The sequence below is a fragment of the Microplitis mediator genome, chromosome 10 (genome assembly GCF_029852145.1).
Source record: "Microplitis mediator isolate UGA2020A chromosome 10, iyMicMedi2.1, whole genome shotgun sequence".
Taxonomy (NCBI): domain Eukaryota; kingdom Metazoa; phylum Arthropoda; class Insecta; order Hymenoptera; family Braconidae; genus Microplitis; species Microplitis mediator.
In genome coordinates, this window is record NC_079978.1 from 800711 (window position 1) to 820403 (window position 19693).

Consider the following 19693-nt stretch of genomic DNA (forward strand, 5'->3'; position numbering starts at 1 on the left):
CGTGACAGTTCAAGTCATTGAATATTTTAAAAAAGGAGGGGGGGGCACTGTCTGAGATGTCCTTAATTGGCTTTGCTTATTAAAACTTTAGTTAATTTCCCTATACAATATAATTATTATTATTATTGTTATTTTATTGGATAAGTTAAATAATACAAGTTGTAATCAATTGAAGATAAACTCAAAGTATTTGTTATCTTGGAAATTATAATAAAATCCAGGTTGCGGGGTGTCGAGCTCATTGTAAGTTAGTTTGATTTTAGTTATGATAAGAGAAATCGAACAAAAGGAAACGTTGAAACCACTGGAACCAACACCAGCATTAGCATCAAGACCGTGAATGCTTTGGTAATCAAACTGTATCTCATTGGTTGGCTCCATTCATTCCTCCGCCCGTATCTTCTTACCCCGTAAAGAGAAACGTGCCGACCGAAATTGGATATTATCATGATGGCCACATATACACAATGAGCTTTCCCAGGATAACTCCTCCTGATTTTCCTACCGCTCATAGCGATGCTGCTGGTGTTGAATGTCTTCTTCCCGCTGCCACTACTAGTTACTGATAAGGATTCCACGGCTAGTGTTTCGTTGCTTGTTAGCGCAAAGTCTACGTGTTCCTTCTCAACTCCGACAGAATGAATATAAAAATAAAAAATGACAATTTATACTTGTTCAAATATCGACTTGTTTGTCAGCGGTAATAAAAATATTCGCCGTTGCTTTGTAATAAGAAGTGGCGGGAAAATTTTTTTATCACAAAAGTTATTTGTTTTCTCTCGTTATCAAAAGACTCTAGGACTCGAATCTAAAAAATGAGATAGCTATTTATTTAGCATGATTGCCAGCAATAAAAGTATAATCTTAATTATAACTTTGTTGAATATAAAGTAAAATTAAAGTCATTATCTCCCTCGCTTCCGGTTGGTTAGCTCCATTCCTATCTTGTTCACTAAAACTTTTATTATTTTATTATTAAAGTACATTTTTTAAAATTATATTCTTTATCTACTTCTTTATTTTATTCACCGACTCTCTGAAAACTCCCGATGCTCTTTTGTGTACAATTCAAACTCATTGAAAATCCCCGGGAAATAAAAGATTTATCGTACTGTAATTAATGTAAGAATATTGTGTCAATATTCCCTTGCTTGGGTCTTTTGTCTGGTTCGGAGTTGTCGCAGAGTCACAAGTACTTAAACTATCCCTTTATTATATATATCTGGATGTATATATAACTGAGAATGAGAATGATTGTCTTTACTTGACTACTGAGTTATATTTGCGAAATGAAATTCGTTATCGTCGGTAGACAGACACTGTTGAGCTTATTCACTTGCAAAAGTAACTCTCGACTCTCTTGATAAACAAAAAAGTATTTTTAAAAATAATAATAAAGAATAAAAAATAATAGAAGAAAGGAGAGTAAAAAATGCAGTTGGTTATTTCGCTTGAACGATCGCTTACGTTAGGAATCCTTTATTTTTATTATTTATTTTATTTTATTTATTTTCAGCCATATTTTTTTATTCTGTATACGTGAACTAAAATCCGAGAGGTCGTCATAGCTTTCAAGCATCGAAATCCAATTTTCTTTCCCTCTTTTATACTCCACTCAATCTCATCTCAATTTCGTTTGCATGGAATCTCGAGACTCGTTGTTAAAACGTCACACCTCGATGATCTAAATCTATTCCAGGTCAAAACAATAACACATTTTTTTTTTTTTATTATATATTTTTATTTATTTTAAACCCCCTACCCAACGGTAATTTAATTCCAATAATTAATAAATCAATACCCTCCTCCATTTCCATCCAATTTAAATATCCAAAAATAATTACTCACGTCTCGATTAATTTTAAAATAATTATCTACACTTAAATTACTTCATCTATTAAATAAAATATATAGGGGAGGGTGGGGCAGAGCGGCCCCCCTAAGCCAATTATTATTTTTTGTGGCTTTCAACCAGAAGATCACTTTACTTTTGTCCTATTTCGAACAAATTTATGGACATTTTGCCAAAATTCTGAAAAAAAAATTTTTTTTTTGTGGGGCAGAGCGGCTCCCCTTCAAAAAGTGATAAAAAAATTTTTTTTTTTCGTTTTTTTTTTTTTTTAAATTGTTTTCATCATTAAGAATGTATTTCTTTCTCTTGACAACTATTTTCGGTTTTATATTACTCGAAAAAAATTTTTTAAAGCGTAAAAAAATTGTTCACTCTCGATTACCTTAATTACTAATTGTTATTTAATAAAAAAAAAAATCAATTCTATAATTTTACTTTATTTCAAAAATTTATCAACTAAAAAAAAAAATTTAATTTTTATAAATTTTTAGTGACCAAATTTGCCTCTTGCATAAAGAAACGGCCGAAAAATATGAAAAAATAATTTTTTCGGAAGTTTCGGCTGGTCCATTTTGCCCCAGGTGTTATGCGTAGGGCTAGAAATGTGGAATTATACTAATTTTTTTTTAATTTGACGATAAAAATATGAAAAAATCACTTTTTAAAAATTTTGGGCTTGTCCATTTTGCCCCAAATGTCATGCGTAGGGGTAAAAATGCGCAAACATATCGGATTTATAGTAATTAGTCGAAAAAAAAAAAATTTTTTTTTTGATCAAAATTTCAGGGGGGCCGCTCTGCCCCACCCTCCCCTACTTATTATTGTGGTCGTTAAATGAACTTGAAGTAATAAAAAAAAAAAAAAAATTTGTTTCAGGAACGTTGAAAATTACTCACGAGAGCACGAAGAGGCGTCTCGCAACATCCAGCAGTACCTCTCTAACCCAATAAACGCTTACCTACTTGTCAAGCGATTGACGACCGATTGGAAGAGAGTAGAGGAGCTGATAACAGAGGATGTAGGCAAGGCATTTGTATCAAACATCACGATCTCCCGTAGTGACCTTAAATTTCCGACGGACGAGGATCTGAACGGGGCTGCAGTGGCACTCATGAGACTCCAGGACACGTACAAGCTCGACACATCCCAGGTCGCCAGGGGCGTCCTCAACGGTGTCCAGTACAGCACTGGCTTAAGTGGTTCGTACCCTGATTACTATGTTGCCCAGTGCTTCAACTACAGCTACAACTACTCAAACAACCTTCCCTGCATTACTCAATATATTTACCGTTAATCCATTGCTCTTTCGACATTGTCAATCCACTTAACTCAACACAAACTTTATACACAAAACCCATAAACCTCTTTACCCCATACCCCATACTCTGTACTCTACCAGTTCACTAGATAGTCCAACCACTTTACCACACTTGCATACAGTACCTATCGATTTTATCTATTCGATATCCCAAAGACATCATCAAACACTCAAGGGTTTATTTGCTGACATAACCCATGCGGATCTAAATCAACTGTGATATTTTACCAGTAAGCAGCAAGGATCTATCTAGGATAGATGCAAATAGACAGAGAGTTAACACTCCAGAGAGTAACAACTAAGTAAATACCAGACTAGTAAACCAACACATCATCATTATTATCATTATTTCCCCGACAACCTCCAATGCATTTAAATACTTTCCAGAATTTATTATGATGGCCAATCTCTCCTCTATTGCAGAGCTTTTTATATTACAGTCAGTGTGGAGACTCGTTAACAACCAGCAGCAAGTAGCTCGATAGTGCTCAAACGTTACGGCTATAAACCACTGAGAGAGTGATAAAAGCAATAGACGAATTTACAACCACAGATCGTTGATGTTGCTAACCAGTTGGATGTAGAGAACCGCGCAGAGCAATATCACTCGCCACGGTGGTGTACTCTACCTTCTCTAGGTACTCTAGGTACTCTACACAGAGAACATAACAGTCGCTCGTCCGCGACTGGTGTTTAACGGGCTCCAGGCAATCCTAACTCCCCGGTGACCGCGTCTAACCCGAAATTCTCTCACTCAGAACCCCTGCTGTCGACCGCAACACAACTCTAACTACTCGATTGCCCGCCGCTGCTACCCACTATTTTATTTTATTCATTTTCCCAAACTTGTAAACAAAACAATCGAGTCCAAGTAAATAAAATATACGTCTGAAAGTAACTTCCGGTAGCTCCTGGCTTTTATTTATTGTAACTTTACCGTCATGAATAATCCAAACGGGGACTAAAAGTGTGAGGCAAACGTTAATTAACAAACAAACCAACTTTTACAAACCAGCTACATGCAATAAAAAGATTCAAGTGAACTCCGTGTGTGCGAGGGAGAGACAGAGCAAGGGAGAGAACATGACTTGGGAGAATGATGTATAGATCCATCTCTGATAAAAAGAAGCGCGTTATATATCGCGAACAAGCGAGACATTATTTAACAGCGCTGACGATTGTTGTCACACACATTATAGTCCTTTCATACATTTATACGTACTCGTATTCACCTCAATGTCATTCCACCTTCACCCTCACTCTCGCCCTCACTCTCGCCCTCACTCTCACCCTCGGTGTATATGACAATGAATGGAGTCTGAATATAATGGGTTTATCTCTTCGCTTTTCCAGCCGGCGACTGCTTCGAGCTTGGACGACAGTCATACAATAATGGTGACTATTATCACACTGTGCTGTGGATGCAGGAGGCCATGAACCGGTTGCAGGATGAACAAAATAGAACGACGTCAAACAAACCAGATATACTTGAGTATCTTGCATTCTCTACTTATATGCAAGGTATGTTGCTGTTGTGCTAAATATTTTTTTTTATCTTGTTAATAACTTTTTTTTCACTCGGAATAGACTAGACTAGACTAGACTAGACGGAACGAGACGAGACGAGATGATAAGACCCTGCAATATACAGAATTGTACTTTTATTTTTTATTTCACCCCGAGGATTTGGTTTTAAAACATCAGTTGTATACGAGCGGGAGAAAAAAATTCAAACTTTGTCTGTAAAAAAATTTGTACTTCTGCGGTACTGCTTACCCGATGCATTATGAATTATTTTATTAATTTTAAATTTATATGTACCTTATACTTTTAAAAATTTATATATTTTTATGTAACTTTAATGCCCGATGTTTTACTTTACCGGTATAAGTCTTGGGCATTAAATATTTATCGTTTATACGGCGGCAGAGTTCGAGTGCTGGAATAGTTACCGGGTGCAAGACACACACAGACACAAATAACTTTGAGAACAAGACGGATAATAAAATTTAAATAAAAATAGGATGAAATAGAAATATTAAATCGGAATGTAGACGTCGCGTTGGATAAAACCGAATTGAGAGAAATTCATATTACTCGTGGGAAGGAATTTGCGATTCACGAGACACGACAACTGGGAATAAATAGCCCGGCTGTAACTCAATTTATTTGTTGATCGATCCCAAGTCAAATGTATACTCGGCGTTTACAACTCACACAAGTTTACTTACCGCAAGTAAAGGTAAATAAATGTTTTATTGGTTGACAGGTAACGTTGCACGTGCCTTGAGTATGACAAATGAGTTGCTCGAGCTCGTACCGAGCCATCAGCGGGCTCTGGGCAATCGGGCGTATTATCAAGAAGAAATTCAGAAGAGCCAGGGAAAGAGAAAAAGAGGCGAAGATGGTAAAAATGATGTCACTCTTGCTAGCCAAGTAAGTACGACTAATTTATATCCTTCATTTATTTTACCCCTAATTTTAACCGGAGATGAAAATTTTTACTGTCATACGAAATTAGGGATGTGCAAATTATTCGTTAGTTTCAAATTTATTCCAATATAAAATTCACTGCAATTATTTAGAGGAAGGGGAGGGGCAAAAGGGGGTACCCCCAAAATTTCATTAGAAAAAATTTTATATTTTAAATGGTTTTTAAAGATTCCAAAATCACTTCTGTGAATATAATTAAGCGTTACTTTGAATTTTTTTTGGTAAACTTTTTCAAAAATCAATTGTCAGTTGAAAAATATTAATGACGTTTGTTTTATGATAAAAACTATTAAAATTTTTTTTCCTCTTTTGTCTCCAATAAACATGTAAAATATAATTTTTCTTTATGTAAATTACTTACAAAAAAATTCAACTTGACCAAATTCGTTTAAAATCTAGAAATTTTTATTTTTTACCTTTTTTAGGGGATACCCCACTTTGCCCGCAGAAATGAAAAATTTTTTTTTTCAACGGTAACTGAAATTTTCTTTTATTTACTTTGAATATCATTAAAAAAAAAAAGATTTAGTGTATTTGAGTCCTCGAAAACTTGGGATTTCCTCAAGTACCTCCTTTTGCCCCTCCCCCCCTACAGATGAATTCGATTTTTTGAATAATTTGAAAACTCACAAATAATTTGAATTATGAAACCATAATAAAAAAGTTATAAATGTTATTAAAGTATTAAATACTGAGTAATTATTATTATATAATTTCAGCAATTTACGGTCGTTGAAAAAAAAGTAAAACCCATTGAAGAAATGAGCGAACGAGAACGTTACGAAATGCTTTGTCGCGGCGAAGTTCCACTATCGCCCCGAATCCAAAAAGATCTAAAGTGTCGTTACGTCGATCGTGGAATTCCATTTCTTAAGATCGCCCCATTCAAAGAGGAGGAAGCTTATCTTGATCCACGCATTGTTATCTACCACGACGTAATAACCGACGCAGAAATAGATACGATAAAAAGATTAGCGCAACCCAGAGTACGTATTATTAAAATAATTTAACAAGAGTACATTGTCTATCGACTGCTATTACTGTCGATATATCGAATATTTACTTGAGCGTTGTGATTACAGTTTAAACGAGCGACCGTGCAAAATTACAAGACTGGTGAACTGGAAATAGCCAACTACCGAATCAGCAAGAGTGCATGGCTACAAGAGTACGAGCACAAACACGTACAGGCTGCGAGCCAGAGAGTTGAACATATGACCAGTATGACTGTCGAGACTGCAGAGGAGTTGCAGGTGGTCAATTACGGTATCGGAGGACATTACGAGCCGCACTTTGACTTCGCAAGGGTAAGCAATTTTATACAATTATCGAGTCTGTAAATACCCAATTTGTCAAATTTATCGATTTAATCGCCCGTATCTTTATTTCAGAGAGAGGAAACTAATGCATTTAAGAGTCTGGGTACTGGAAATCGTATTGCTACTGTTTTATACTACGTAAGTTACTTTTATTTTTATTACCGGCATTTAAACAACTCGTTCCTGCTTTTAATGATGATCCATTAATGTCCTCATTACCCATCACTTTGCGATTTTTAATTTTCCAAATGTCCAGTGACCGTTTTAATTTTATTTTACTCTCAACAAAATCTGACGGTCACTTTATTTTTACTAGACTTTATTTAATTTAATTTTTCTTTTAGATGAGTGACGTCGAACAGGGAGGCGGTACAGTTTTTACGGCAATAAATATATCGCTGTGGCCGAAAAAAGGTAGCGCTGCATTTTGGTATAATTTGAAACCTAATGGCGAAGGTGATTACAGAACAAGACATGCTGCCTGTCCAGTTTTAACGGGCTCCAAATGGGGTAAATATTTATAGACAACCCATAAATATGTATGTTGTTTTGTATAATATTAATATTTATGTTATTTAATAAATAGTTGCGAATAAATGGCTGCACGAGAGAGGACAGGAATTCCTGAGGCCATGCACGTTAGAAAACCAGCCGCCTGATGACGATGTAGGAAGATATTAAAAGATTTAGTTTATCACCGAACAGGTCATCCCCTCGGGATCCACAGGATCCTCTACGTGACTTTTGCGGCGAAACGATTGGACAAGAATCTTAATGAGATTACTATACAATACTGAGATCAGAGTTCAGATTAATAAAGTCGGTTCCTTTTTATAGAAAACAATAAGAGAGAAAACAGATCAACTATCAAAGTCGTTAATTGTTATTATTATTCTTTCTTTCATTTATTCAAAATTTTAACATATCCATTTTTTTCACAAATTCAATTTTTAAAACTCCAGCGACTTTGATTTTATTTAAAATTTCATTCTTTGTTGCGTGAAAATTTTTATCAGGCATTAATTATAATTTTAAATTTAAAAAATTAACAAAAGATATGTAGTGAGCTTGCCATGAAAAAAGTCGCCATATTGTTTAATTATTATTTTTAACATTAAAGGAAAATTTAACTTAATGTAATTTAAATAATTAAACGACTTAATTTTCATGACAAAATATTATTTTGTACTATAAAAATATTATTATTATTATTATTGTATTCATGATAGACAATATATGTAAGTTAATTGTTATTTTTATGATCAGTGATCACACATCATAAATAACAATAAAGTCTGCAAGTTTCCTCGTTAATTATTAAAAACTCCAGTAGCCAGTACAGTGATAGTTCTTAAAAAAAAAAAAAAAATAGTTATCATTACTGATAATAAATTAAAAAAATTGTAAATTGTCACAACAATACAACGGATAATTTAAAATTACTATATTATTAAGATAATTATTAAGTTTGCGAACGGTACGAGCATAACAATTAGAATTTTCAAATAATGATATATATTTATCATTAATTTCATTTACAAAACAATTACATTTTGTTAAACCTGGATATCACCAAATATCATCAATTATTTTTATCATTATTATTAATTACAGCAGATAATTTTATGAACACTCATACTAAAAAAAATTTGTTTTTATAATTAAAGAAAAAAAAACACTTTATTAAATTAATTGCTAACAATAATAAATAGTATTAAATATAAATATAACGAACAACATATGAATTATAAAATTATTATAATTATATTTGTGCATATATTAAATTTAATTTTATAATAAATAATAATACAATACAATGTCATTTTTTTTATGTATTTAGATATTTTACTATAACATTAGAACTAATCCTTAGCGACTACAAGGGGTAAATAGTTACCCCAGGCTCAGAAAAAGTGAAATTAGGTCTTGAACCTTCAAAAATTGATACAAGTTACATTTGCCGGTAGTAGACAAGTGTGAAATTTGACTCAATGGCATAGGAAGTCACATATATGCCCAGTTTTTAGAACGCCATTTATAAATTGACCGATAAAAATCATTAGTAATCATTAATCGGGTCCTTTTTGTACCATAATTGGTTGTTGAGGACAGTTTTGGAAAACAGGCGGTTCATTATCAACACAAGGTGGAAAACCATAGTCATAAGTTATGACTAGGGCTGGGAATTTGGTTTCGCTAAAAGACAGATAAAATTCCTGGCCCTAATCATTAGAAATGTTGAAGAACTCTTCAACAAATATAAAACAATCAGTTAGATGTCTTAAGAGAGTGTACCAGGTGATTTTCAAATGAACTGTTTTCACAGGTAAAGACCCAAATTATTAAACAAAATGTGTCATTCGATGCGCAAACGTTTCTCGTTCGGAAATTGCAGTTTATATCTGAGAACGGCTCATTTTAAATTTCCATTTGCTAATGTAAGTGCAACCAGGACAGTTCCGTTCGTTCACATGTGTGTGAGAAAGAGAATAGATGGCACATTCTCTTAAAACATATATCTTGAACAACTAAGTTTTTTAGCGTACACGGAAAGAAAATTATAGCAGCGGTTCCCATAATTTTGTGAAATTTTTTCCTATACCATCATAGGAATTACGACCATAAATTATGGGAGCGATTCCTATAATTATAGGAATGTTTCCCATAATTATAGGAATAGTTCCTATAATTATGGGAATCATTCCCATAATATTATGGGAATAGTTCCCATACTATTATAGGAACCATTCCTATAATATTATGGGAATGGTTCCCATATTATCATGAAAAAATTAATTTAAAGAAGTGTGGTAATCACTTCTACAATACACAGAAATATTATTAAACATAAAAACAAAAATTCAAACATTGAAAAAAAAAATCGTATTTGGCAAAAAAACATTAAAATTTTTAACAAGAATTTTTTGTCAGCACAAAACATTCAAGAAAATTCAAATTTTGGGAAATTTCTACACTATTGTGCAAAAAAAAAATTTTATGATATTATAGGGATGGTTCCCATAACATTATGGGAATAGTTCCCATAATATTATAGGTACTGTTCCCATACCATTATGGGAACCATTCCCATAATGCATAGCAAAACTTCCCATAATTTTCTTTCCGTGTAGGGTAATGAGTTACCTCATGTGGTCTGGCTGAGGTGTGGCCGCTAAGGGTTAATTTCTTATAAGATACGTATCCAAGAAGTACCCAGTACACGAGCACTCATATATTTATATATCTATATTTACTAAAATTTACTAAATATTGATATACAAATACGTGGAATGATCGGGTACTAGTTCCCTGATTGGGCGCTAGATCTTTTACCTTACGTTCATTTAAATTTCTGAGTGTTGAACTCGGACATGATAATTATAATCAGAAGCATTGAGAGATGATTGGTCTTGTTGATGAAGGTGCTTTCAATACAAAAATCTAATAAACAATTGTGATAAATTACCAGCAGCAATATCCGAGTGATAGGCCATACAATAATTTTCAATTTCAGGATTAATTCGACTTCTTTGCCTTTAATTGAATGCATGGGCACGCGGATGGATAGATAAGTGAGCTGGCAGACTATTGAAACGTTAAACCACACCCTCTGACGCCTACACGTCGACGACGACAGTGAAACTCTAGCAGATCGATCCGAAGCATTCAGGACTAAGTCTGACCCATGCTGAGTATAATCCTCAGTCATAATCATAATCATCAGCAGAAGCTCTAGTCCAGAGCATCAACGTCAGTCGTACCATTCCTTTGATCAAAATATTAGTGGCCTAGACTTCAGGCGTTTGGGATTTAGGGAATGAGAGAATGAGAAGCGGATGTGAAACTGGTGGTCGGGGGTAGTGAGTATGAGTATGAACAAAATTATCAACACATGAATTAATTAATTAAATGACGTAAGTGATACAAAATTCAACCAACCGTTAGGACTTTCGCTCTTAATTTAAACTCGATGAGCTAACGGGTGGTTCGGTAGCATGTCACGTTCATCAGCTACCAGATGCTACCCTATAATTGCAACTGGAAGTACTTCATCAACTTCAACCGATACTTCATCATCATCAACTTCAACTTCAACTGCTTTAGCTTCTGCTCTTATTTATTATTTACTTCATTACAACAAAATGTATAAAAGGAAACTGTCAATTTTATATCGGCAGAGACATTCCTGTCGTCAACAGTCGGTGCTTTTATATGAGTCATATATTTGCATATATTGTATAGTGTCCTTATGCTGTACTGAGAATAGGAATAATAAGTATAAAGTAGAGAGTAGTCTCATCATATTTCAATCTCGGCGACTGAAAAACTCAAAGCTCGTGTTGCATTGCCTTTGAACTCGTCATTGTGCTGAAGCTTAATGCGCTTTACTGCAAAACGCAAACACGACACAGACTCCTTTGTCGCTCTACTCGCACACTTTAAGATTTTACCATCTCTTTATTCCCACGCTACGTCCAATCCTTCGCAATTCTCGTGCAATAAAAAAAGTCCTTTGACAAACATTTTTTTAAACTTTTATTTTTAAAAAATTTCGAAATGTAGGTCACTCAAATTTTAATTATCCCGCGATTTAATGACATCACAATTGATTTTTCTCTCCAGTTCTATCAGTTGATAAAAAAAAAAAAAAAAATTATTGCAAGTAAAAGTACTCGTATTTTTTAGTCTTTGATAGTTTTTTTTTATTAAAGATTTTATGTTTGATAAAATGAATGTTTTTATTGTAAACGTGATGTATAAAATAATAAAACTGTAGTTATGGAGTAAAATAAAGCGAGCTTTGTTGAATGATGGGACAGTAAAGTAGTAAATGTGATAGTAGGTCAGACTTGGAGTTTGTTTCTGCTCGAATGAGGATTTTACCTGACAAATATCAAGATAAAAAAATATAAAAGAGACGAGCCGCGCTTTGGCTTTTAAATATCGAGCGGCGATGCTTCGCGGTTGAATAACATTCTGATGGACCAGCATTAGAGTGTAGCCTTCCTAGTACATCTCTGCTCTGCACTCTACTCTGCACTCGCCTGTTGTCTCTCTATAGACCTACACATGTACAGAATATAAATGTGTATAACGTAAAATGGCTAGTAGCTACCAGCTATGGACACATTCTCTATTTTCCATTCCCGCACAAAGACTCAAATTTCAGCATGTTGACTCTGCTGAATGCCTTTGATGGGTTTCGCTCATCTCCAATAGAAATACCTGTGACCTTACTCTCTCTAGCAAGCTCTCAATGTGCCCTACTTTTATTTATTATAAATAATTTTAAATTATTCCAAATCAAATGCAACATCTGCGTTTTATAAAATATTTAGTTTTTTAATTTAAACTTCTTTATAATTTTCTCCCGCATAAATTTACCCGGCATCAATTAATAAAATAAATAATTTATATCTCGCCACTGTCAGGAAAAAAATTTTTAGCCCAGTAGAAATTTCTTTGACTAGACAACAGTAAAGTTAATTAATTAAAAAAATAAATCAAAGGTCAGTTGGAATTCAAACAAAAAATTCCGATTGACCTTTTGTTGAATTCAACAAACTTTTGATGTTAATTATTTAAAAAATTCCCTTAATTCAAAGGTCACAGTCAATAACAGTTTGCAATTACTAAGTAATGCAAACGAGTATTGATTGCTAAGTACGCAATTTATGTAATTACTCTCAATTCCCTGGGAATTCTATTTTTGACGAGATCCTTTGTGCCATTAATTGCAAAATAACTAAACATTTAAATAAATATAGGAGGCTATTAATAAATAAATGTAAAGGATTATTATAGAAGGGAGTTGTACACAACAATAGATGGTCAGTGGAGCCATGAATGTCCTAGCAACACACAAAACAATCACTTGTCCCAATTTCCAATCAGTGAGCAACAGGCTGGAGAAACAAACGGTCAGACCGCCAGGTTATCATGGAAATTCGTAATGGATCTTTTTTTTTCCTCTCTCTCTCGACAGTTTGTTTCCTCTTTCACTCACTCAGTTACTCTATTGTTAAATCATTGGATTTACTCGCCGCTTTCTACACTCGCCGCTAAATCAATATCGAGAGAGACAAAGAGGAAAAAAATTGGAGCAATTGTGTGATAAATAAATTATTTAACAACCGAGAAAACTAATGAAATAAAAAACATGTCGGGTGATATTTATTAATAGATGTGACGGCTGTAAGTTGTTGTTGAATATTAATTTGTCTAGACTAAAGGATCTAAAGAATAAAAATTGATTGAAACCGTTATTTAAATACATTTATTATTGATTTCAAATTTATATTTTTTTTAATAAATACACATGTGTGATGTCGAGCGCATCACTGAGTAATATCTGGACCGCGGACAATATATTTTTTTTTAGGGTAAAGATATTACGCCGTTGTGACTTAAATGACAAAGAGCGGGACAGAAAGACGAACAAGAGGGTGAAATAAATGATCGTCATAAAAAATATATAAAAGTTATAACCAAAAGGTACGCGAAAAAATAATTTATCGTTTTTACTGGCGGTTTAAATTTACATCCGTTGAATTATCGCTCTAACTGCCGATAATTGTTCAATCGTCCCGACTCTCATCCCTCTCTCCCTCTTTTTTTCGTTTTTTCCAAATCATACTCCCGGTTAACGAGGGATTTGTCTACCGACAAATGATAGGGGAAATCTAATGAGAAAAATTCATTTATTTTTCCACTTTCTTTTTCATTTTGATTCAATAATCCGCTTTATTTTTCTCATATTCATTATCTCCAGACTCTTTATCCGACTTTCTTGTATTAACTTTTTGTCAACCACTCAAATTGTCTCGGCAATATCTTTTGTGTTTATTTCTTTCATATATATATATATATATATACTCAGTTGTTTTTCTAGAAAAATACATTTATATATAGGTAGAAGATGAAATATATATTTGGAGGGATATAGACTCTGTATAATTTTATTTTGTACTCAAAAAACAAAACTAAAAACATTTTAAATTTTTCAAAAAATTGTTAATCTAAATACAATATATAATTAAATTAAAGATATGTATTGTTATTTGTTTCATAAATTTGTTTTTTTTTTTTTTTTATAACTGATTAATTCATGATACTGAAGTTCGCCGACGTGTAATAATTTTTGGATTTTTTTCAAAACGATAAATTATAAAAAAAATTGCACCTATAAATTTTTTAATTTTCTACATGTGCATATTTTAATTTTTTTTGTATTTGATTCTGTCGAAAAAAAAAATCCGAAAATTGTTAATTGTCTACTGACTTCAGGTTCATTATCATTTTCCTCTTTATTGAAAACTAATTAAACTCAGACCGCGAGGTGATTTTTAATAAAACCAAAAAATAAAATCAGTTCAATTTTAAGTCCGATATTATTTGTTGGAAATATCGATACACGATTTCCATTAACTGGAAATATTTTCTTAATATTATGCATATAGATTTACACTGAACAATGTATAATAATTAAATCACGAATATTGATCTTATATATAATGGAGTGAAAGACATGACGAGCCGTAAGTAATTCATGAATATATAAGGTCTTTATGGTTCCATATACCTCAGATATTTTTTTTATCGGTAAACTAAACAATAAAGTATGTGAGGATAGACAGTTTACGTGGGTGTGTACCTTCAGGTAAATATATATGTATATGTACGTGTATATAAATAATCTTTTAATTCGATAAAAGGATTTTCTTCAATACTCGAACAAATATATCACACAAAATAGTATCCGGTAAAATTTATGTAAAAGACTTTGAAAATAAAATTTTTTTCAAAGCAAAATTAAAATACTCGAAAGACTTTTTATAAAAAATTATATTTTTAAATTAAATAACTTATTAATTAAATAAATATGACTATCAACAATAAAATTAAACCAAAAAAAACTGGTGAGTATAATGAGTGCAGATAAAATTAAGCCGAAGGCAGAATTTTTTTATAAATCCAGTCCGTCGATTTGAAGACGAGGTCAAAAAAAATTATTAAATCGACGACGAAACGGACGAAAGGTAGACATTAGACAGATTATTAAAAACAATAAATAATATAACATTATATATCGTGATTTTGTCATACAATTAGTGAACTCAGATATTATTGCGCGATAATTTTAAGTATCGCGTAACAAGACTCGATCCATCGGCTCTGCAACGCGACTTTTAATTACCGCGCTTGAAATACGTAAATTTACATATTGTTACTGTTATTGTTATAAATATTTTTATTTCAACATATATGTAACTCTCAGATAAAACTCTCATAGAATATATCGCTAATACAGACATCGTGTCCTAACAAACTTGATAAAATTCACTCCTTCGATTGCCTCCGCCAGGGATTTATCAAAGGACGCGACGACTTTTTAACCGAAAATTGACGCGAGTGTGTACCTTACAAATATTTATATATATTTGTAAATGTATATATGTTATTATGTATTAATATATTTATATTTATATTTATATATATAACATTATTTTTCATTTATTTAATCGTGTTCCTATGTCTTGTTTTTGTTTTTTGTTTCAAGCTATTAGTCCATTGTGTTGTAACTTTGTTTGACAACAATAATAATAATTATTATTGTTATTATTATTATTATTATTTATAATTTTTTTAATAGGAAGCGATGGTCCAGAAACATCGTCAATGATTGTTGAAACAATTACGGCAATCATCTTAATTAATATAAGAACTGTCATCAATATTTAGTCATCAATTATTTTATATATATATATATATAGATAGATATATATATATATGTATCACGATGTTTAGGTCTGACGTGGGAAACAATTAAATCGCTCGCCTTGTTAAACACGGTCTACTCCCTGGTGCGTTGGTGCTGATGGTGTCCAAGCTCTTTAAATCTCGTAATTACGAAATTTGTTGACAACTTCACTGGTCGCCTGGGAATCCCAGTTGAGATCACGACGTGCCCCGTAGTGAATATTGGCGCCACCCTCTGATGCACGTCTGTGTGCGTTTGCTGGCTGTCCTCTCACGTGTCCTGGTGACCCGCCGGCGCCACTTCCGTCGGGCAACATTCTATCTTTCGTCTTTGGTGTACTCCAGTGCATTGACTAAATAAATTTATTGTTTAGAAATTTTCACCATCATTTACTTTGCAGACAAACTGCATTTTTATTTTTTAATTGTATTCGGGTGAGAAAATTTGAAAAATTACCAAAGTCGCGCCCTGTAATTTTTTTTCGATTCATTTTCTGATAAAAAAAATAATGGAATAAAATCTTGAACGGAAAATAAATTTATGCGAAATTTAAAAGTTAAATTTCTTATCATGAAATTTAAAAAAACCCATAAAATTTGAATATCAAAATAACTTTTCAAAGTTTCTATAAAAAAAACTTGTAATATTATTTAAAAATAACTCGAATTATTTACCATAGATTACATAACTTTGAAATCGAAACTGTCTCCAAAGAATTCGCGATGAAAATAAATAATAAATCGGATTTCCTTTTCCCGCCTTGGATTTCGCATTCTCAAGTACAGAACATTTCTACATCAACCCTCTTAAGAAAATACCAAACCCACTTTTTTTTATTTCCCAAATAAATTTTTATTTTAAACGAAAGTGAATATAAAAATAAATATAAAAATAAAAATAAAAATAACGATGAATGCTGACAAACCTGCTGAACATGTTCTTTCATTCCGACCCACTGCTTATAGCTGACCTGAACTCCGCTGTGCCGCCATTTATCGTAGTTGCTCCTTTTCTCTGGGTCACAAAGTATCTCCTTGGCATTCTGAATTAAAATAATATTAAATTATTGATCATACGGTTGATATGCGCAGGAGACAACTGCCGTCTAATCAAAATTTATTTATTTAATATCACGAGTTACATTTATACACACACACAAGTCATCAGTCAATTCAACTCTTCCGATACACATACATATATATGAAAACACACATACACATTAATCTATATATATTATCTACTTGGTATACTATTATATTAAGTAACATCAACAATAACAATAACAAATATCAGCGTAATAATTTTTTACCTTGAGTTGTTGAAACTTTTCCTCTGCTTCCTTGTTACCCTCGTTCTTATCCGGATGATACTGAAGAGCGAGTACCTTATACTCGGCAGTTATTTGTTCGACCTTAGAGTAATTCAAATTAATAAACAAATTTTGAATTTTAAAAAAAATTATAGAAGAAATGAAATTTCACCAGAAATATGGGAAATTATTAACTAATTAAAACAAATATTAGTTAGTAATTAAGTAAACTTACTGTCGCGGACTCGTCACACCCCAGAAGGGCGTAAAAATCCTCGTCGGCGCTCCGTTTGTAGTTGATAGCATCCTCGACGCTCATATTGTTTACTTTACGTCAATTCCTACTTGACACTTTAATTTTAAAAATTTTAAGTTCGGCTGACACTTGCTCAGGTACGATAACAACAACAATAGAGAGAAGAAACAAAGTTAACTTATCAAGCTAATTAACTTTTTTATAGACGGGAACGGAAATAGTTTTAGTTGATAACTTTTTGATTGGATAAAAATAAAGGTAAAAAATAGTTGGGAGTATGTCAATGTCTCTCACCTGTTGCCGTGACGTGGTATAGCACCTAGACAGGAAGGTTGCGTTATGGCGAATGATGATGAAAAAGCCGTTTTGTAGCCCGGAAAGTCCCGATTCCCCGGGAAATCCAAGATGCGCGAGCGCACTTCTGTCAAGTCGTTAAATCCTGTAGTTGCGCAGTTCAACCTCTACTTGTGATAATAATATTCCGTACAGTATCTATTGTATTATTCCAGTATTATGCTATTCTATTCTATTCTATTCTATTTTATATTTCACTTCTATTCGTCGTCACTTGCCAACTTTTATGTACATATATACACATGTATATCGAGTTCAAGACAAGCAACAAGACAACTTGGTAAACTAGTTTCAGATTCAAGATACGCGATGAATGAAAATCGCGACTGTTATATATATTATTAAGATGAAAATATTCCAGCGTAGACTTTTGATCACTTGGTCGTGGAAAATATTTTTGAGAGAGCAACTGGAGGTTGGCTGTGACTGGCTCGGTATTTTATGAAAAACTCTTGTCGAGTCAGCCGCCACGTGACTTTCACTTTAGTTACGTTCGTTCATTGGGAATAAAGACCTTGAGCGCGTTCTCACTCTCGGCGGTTTGTTATCTCTCTGATATGTACTCGTATTCCATTCGGATTTAATGACTGAATTAATACAACAAATTAGAGGGGATTGATACGCAATAAATGATATACCAATTTATATAAATGATATTTAATTAAATATTCACTGTTTCATATTTTCAATACGTTTATTTAACGAGAATTGATTTAATAAATTAACCGTCCAATCAAACGTTAATTATGACGGTCAATAATAATATAATTTATTTCCAATTTTCCCGCTCCACTGGGTTCCGCAACCCGAGATAACAGCAAAGATGTTTTTTATTTAATTTAGATAAAAGATGAGATTTTATTTTTAATCAAATCTCGCGGGTCGTGACCTCCATTTCTTCTATAAATTATTTTTTTCAAACCACACCAGTTTCAAAGTATTCTCTGATAAATATTTCCTTGGAAGGAAAAAAAAAAATCAAGAAATTTTTTACAAAAAATTTTGAATTCGTCTCTCAGTGGGCGTGTCTGTCATAAAATTAATAATTAAGTTAACTGGCGGTAATTTATTAAGTTTTAGTTTTTTCAAATTTTTTTCTAATCTTAATTTATTTAACTAATTTCGAACAAGTAGTCGAAGCGTGTGGAGCGATATAATTAAATTAGATCCCGTATAAATTAATTCCTGGAACTAGACATGGCAGAAAAACAACCCTGGACATATTGCCAGTGTGAATAAAAGTTCCATGAGAGATTGAGAGTAGAATTCCGCTCAACACTTGGCTAATATATATGTCTATATATATATAAACCTAACACCAGTAGGTAGTGGGTACAGCAGTAGGTAGTCCACTAGATTATGTATATATTCTCCGGATTGGGATCTACTTACTGCAAATCTGTTTTAAGTCCAGTGTACAACAGTGTGACAGTGGGGTGTCTTCACCATTCCTACATGTCCTATCCCGAGTTCCAAACAGACTTATAATGCGAGCAAAGTGAAGACTCAACACTGTTCTATCTGCATACACACTGATTATTATTATTATTATTATATATAGTATACTAGTTGTTAGTATTATATATGTATATAGTAGGGTTTTCTCGGCACATATGTGCCCAGACACACGTGTACAACAGCCGATAGATTTTATGGACATCCTCGGACAATAGAGGATGAAAAATTCAGTGACTTTTTTTTACCATGATCCAATAGGTTTTTTTTTTCTACGACCGACCTAGATTTTTTTACCGCCTATTTTTTATTTTAAAATACTCCGCTTGAGACATAAAGTTAATTTTTACAAAATTATTATTTTAGCGGGTAATAAAAATAATTCGATTTAATACCGACTGTTAATTAATGAGATTAGTGATAAGAATATTTGAAAAATATTAATATTGTAAGATAATAAATGTTTACGCTTTACATTGTGCGGATGCACACGTTAAGGATCGACACGCACGCATGATTTTGCAACCCTCGACCTTGTCAGTATTTTTCAAGGATTATTTTATATTTAATTTGTCT

The 19693-nt window shown here is 32.8% G+C and overlaps 2 protein-coding genes across 3 annotated transcripts in view; one reads left to right on the plus strand and one right to left on the minus strand.

Annotated features, from left to right (window-relative positions):
* The window catches only part of LOC130676178 (prolyl 4-hydroxylase subunit alpha-1), an 85870-nt gene extending 77476 nt beyond the window's left edge, over nucleotides 1–8394 (plus strand). For both annotated transcript variants that reach the window (XM_057482214.1, XM_057482215.1), the window contains exons 3-10: nucleotides 2729–3051; nucleotides 4524–4691; nucleotides 5440–5606; nucleotides 6383–6649; nucleotides 6746–6970; nucleotides 7055–7120; nucleotides 7327–7492; nucleotides 7569–8394. In XM_057482214.1, the coding sequence (XP_057338197.1) occupies nucleotides 2729–3051; nucleotides 4524–4691; nucleotides 5440–5606; nucleotides 6383–6649; nucleotides 6746–6970; nucleotides 7055–7120; nucleotides 7327–7492; nucleotides 7569–7663 (1477 nt within the window). In that variant the 3' untranslated portion in view covers nucleotides 7664–8394. The remainder of the gene's footprint in view (nucleotides 1–2728; nucleotides 3052–4523; nucleotides 4692–5439; nucleotides 5607–6382; nucleotides 6650–6745; nucleotides 6971–7054; nucleotides 7121–7326; nucleotides 7493–7568) is intronic.
* Nucleotides 8395–13591: 5197 nt separating this feature from the next.
* Nucleotides 13592–18313, minus strand: LOC130676188 (J domain-containing protein). Its single transcript, XM_057482243.1, has 5 exons — nucleotides 17603–18313; nucleotides 17288–17403; nucleotides 17053–17154; nucleotides 16669–16785; nucleotides 13592–16095 (listed from the first exon to the last, which is right to left on the minus strand). Exons 2-5 carry the CDS (start codon nucleotides 17369–17371, stop codon nucleotides 15877–15879), a joined length of 522 nt encoding a protein of 173 aa, XP_057338226.1. The 5' UTR covers nucleotides 17372–17403; nucleotides 17603–18313; the 3' UTR covers nucleotides 13592–15876.
* Between the last annotated feature and the right edge of the window lie 1380 nt (nucleotides 18314–19693).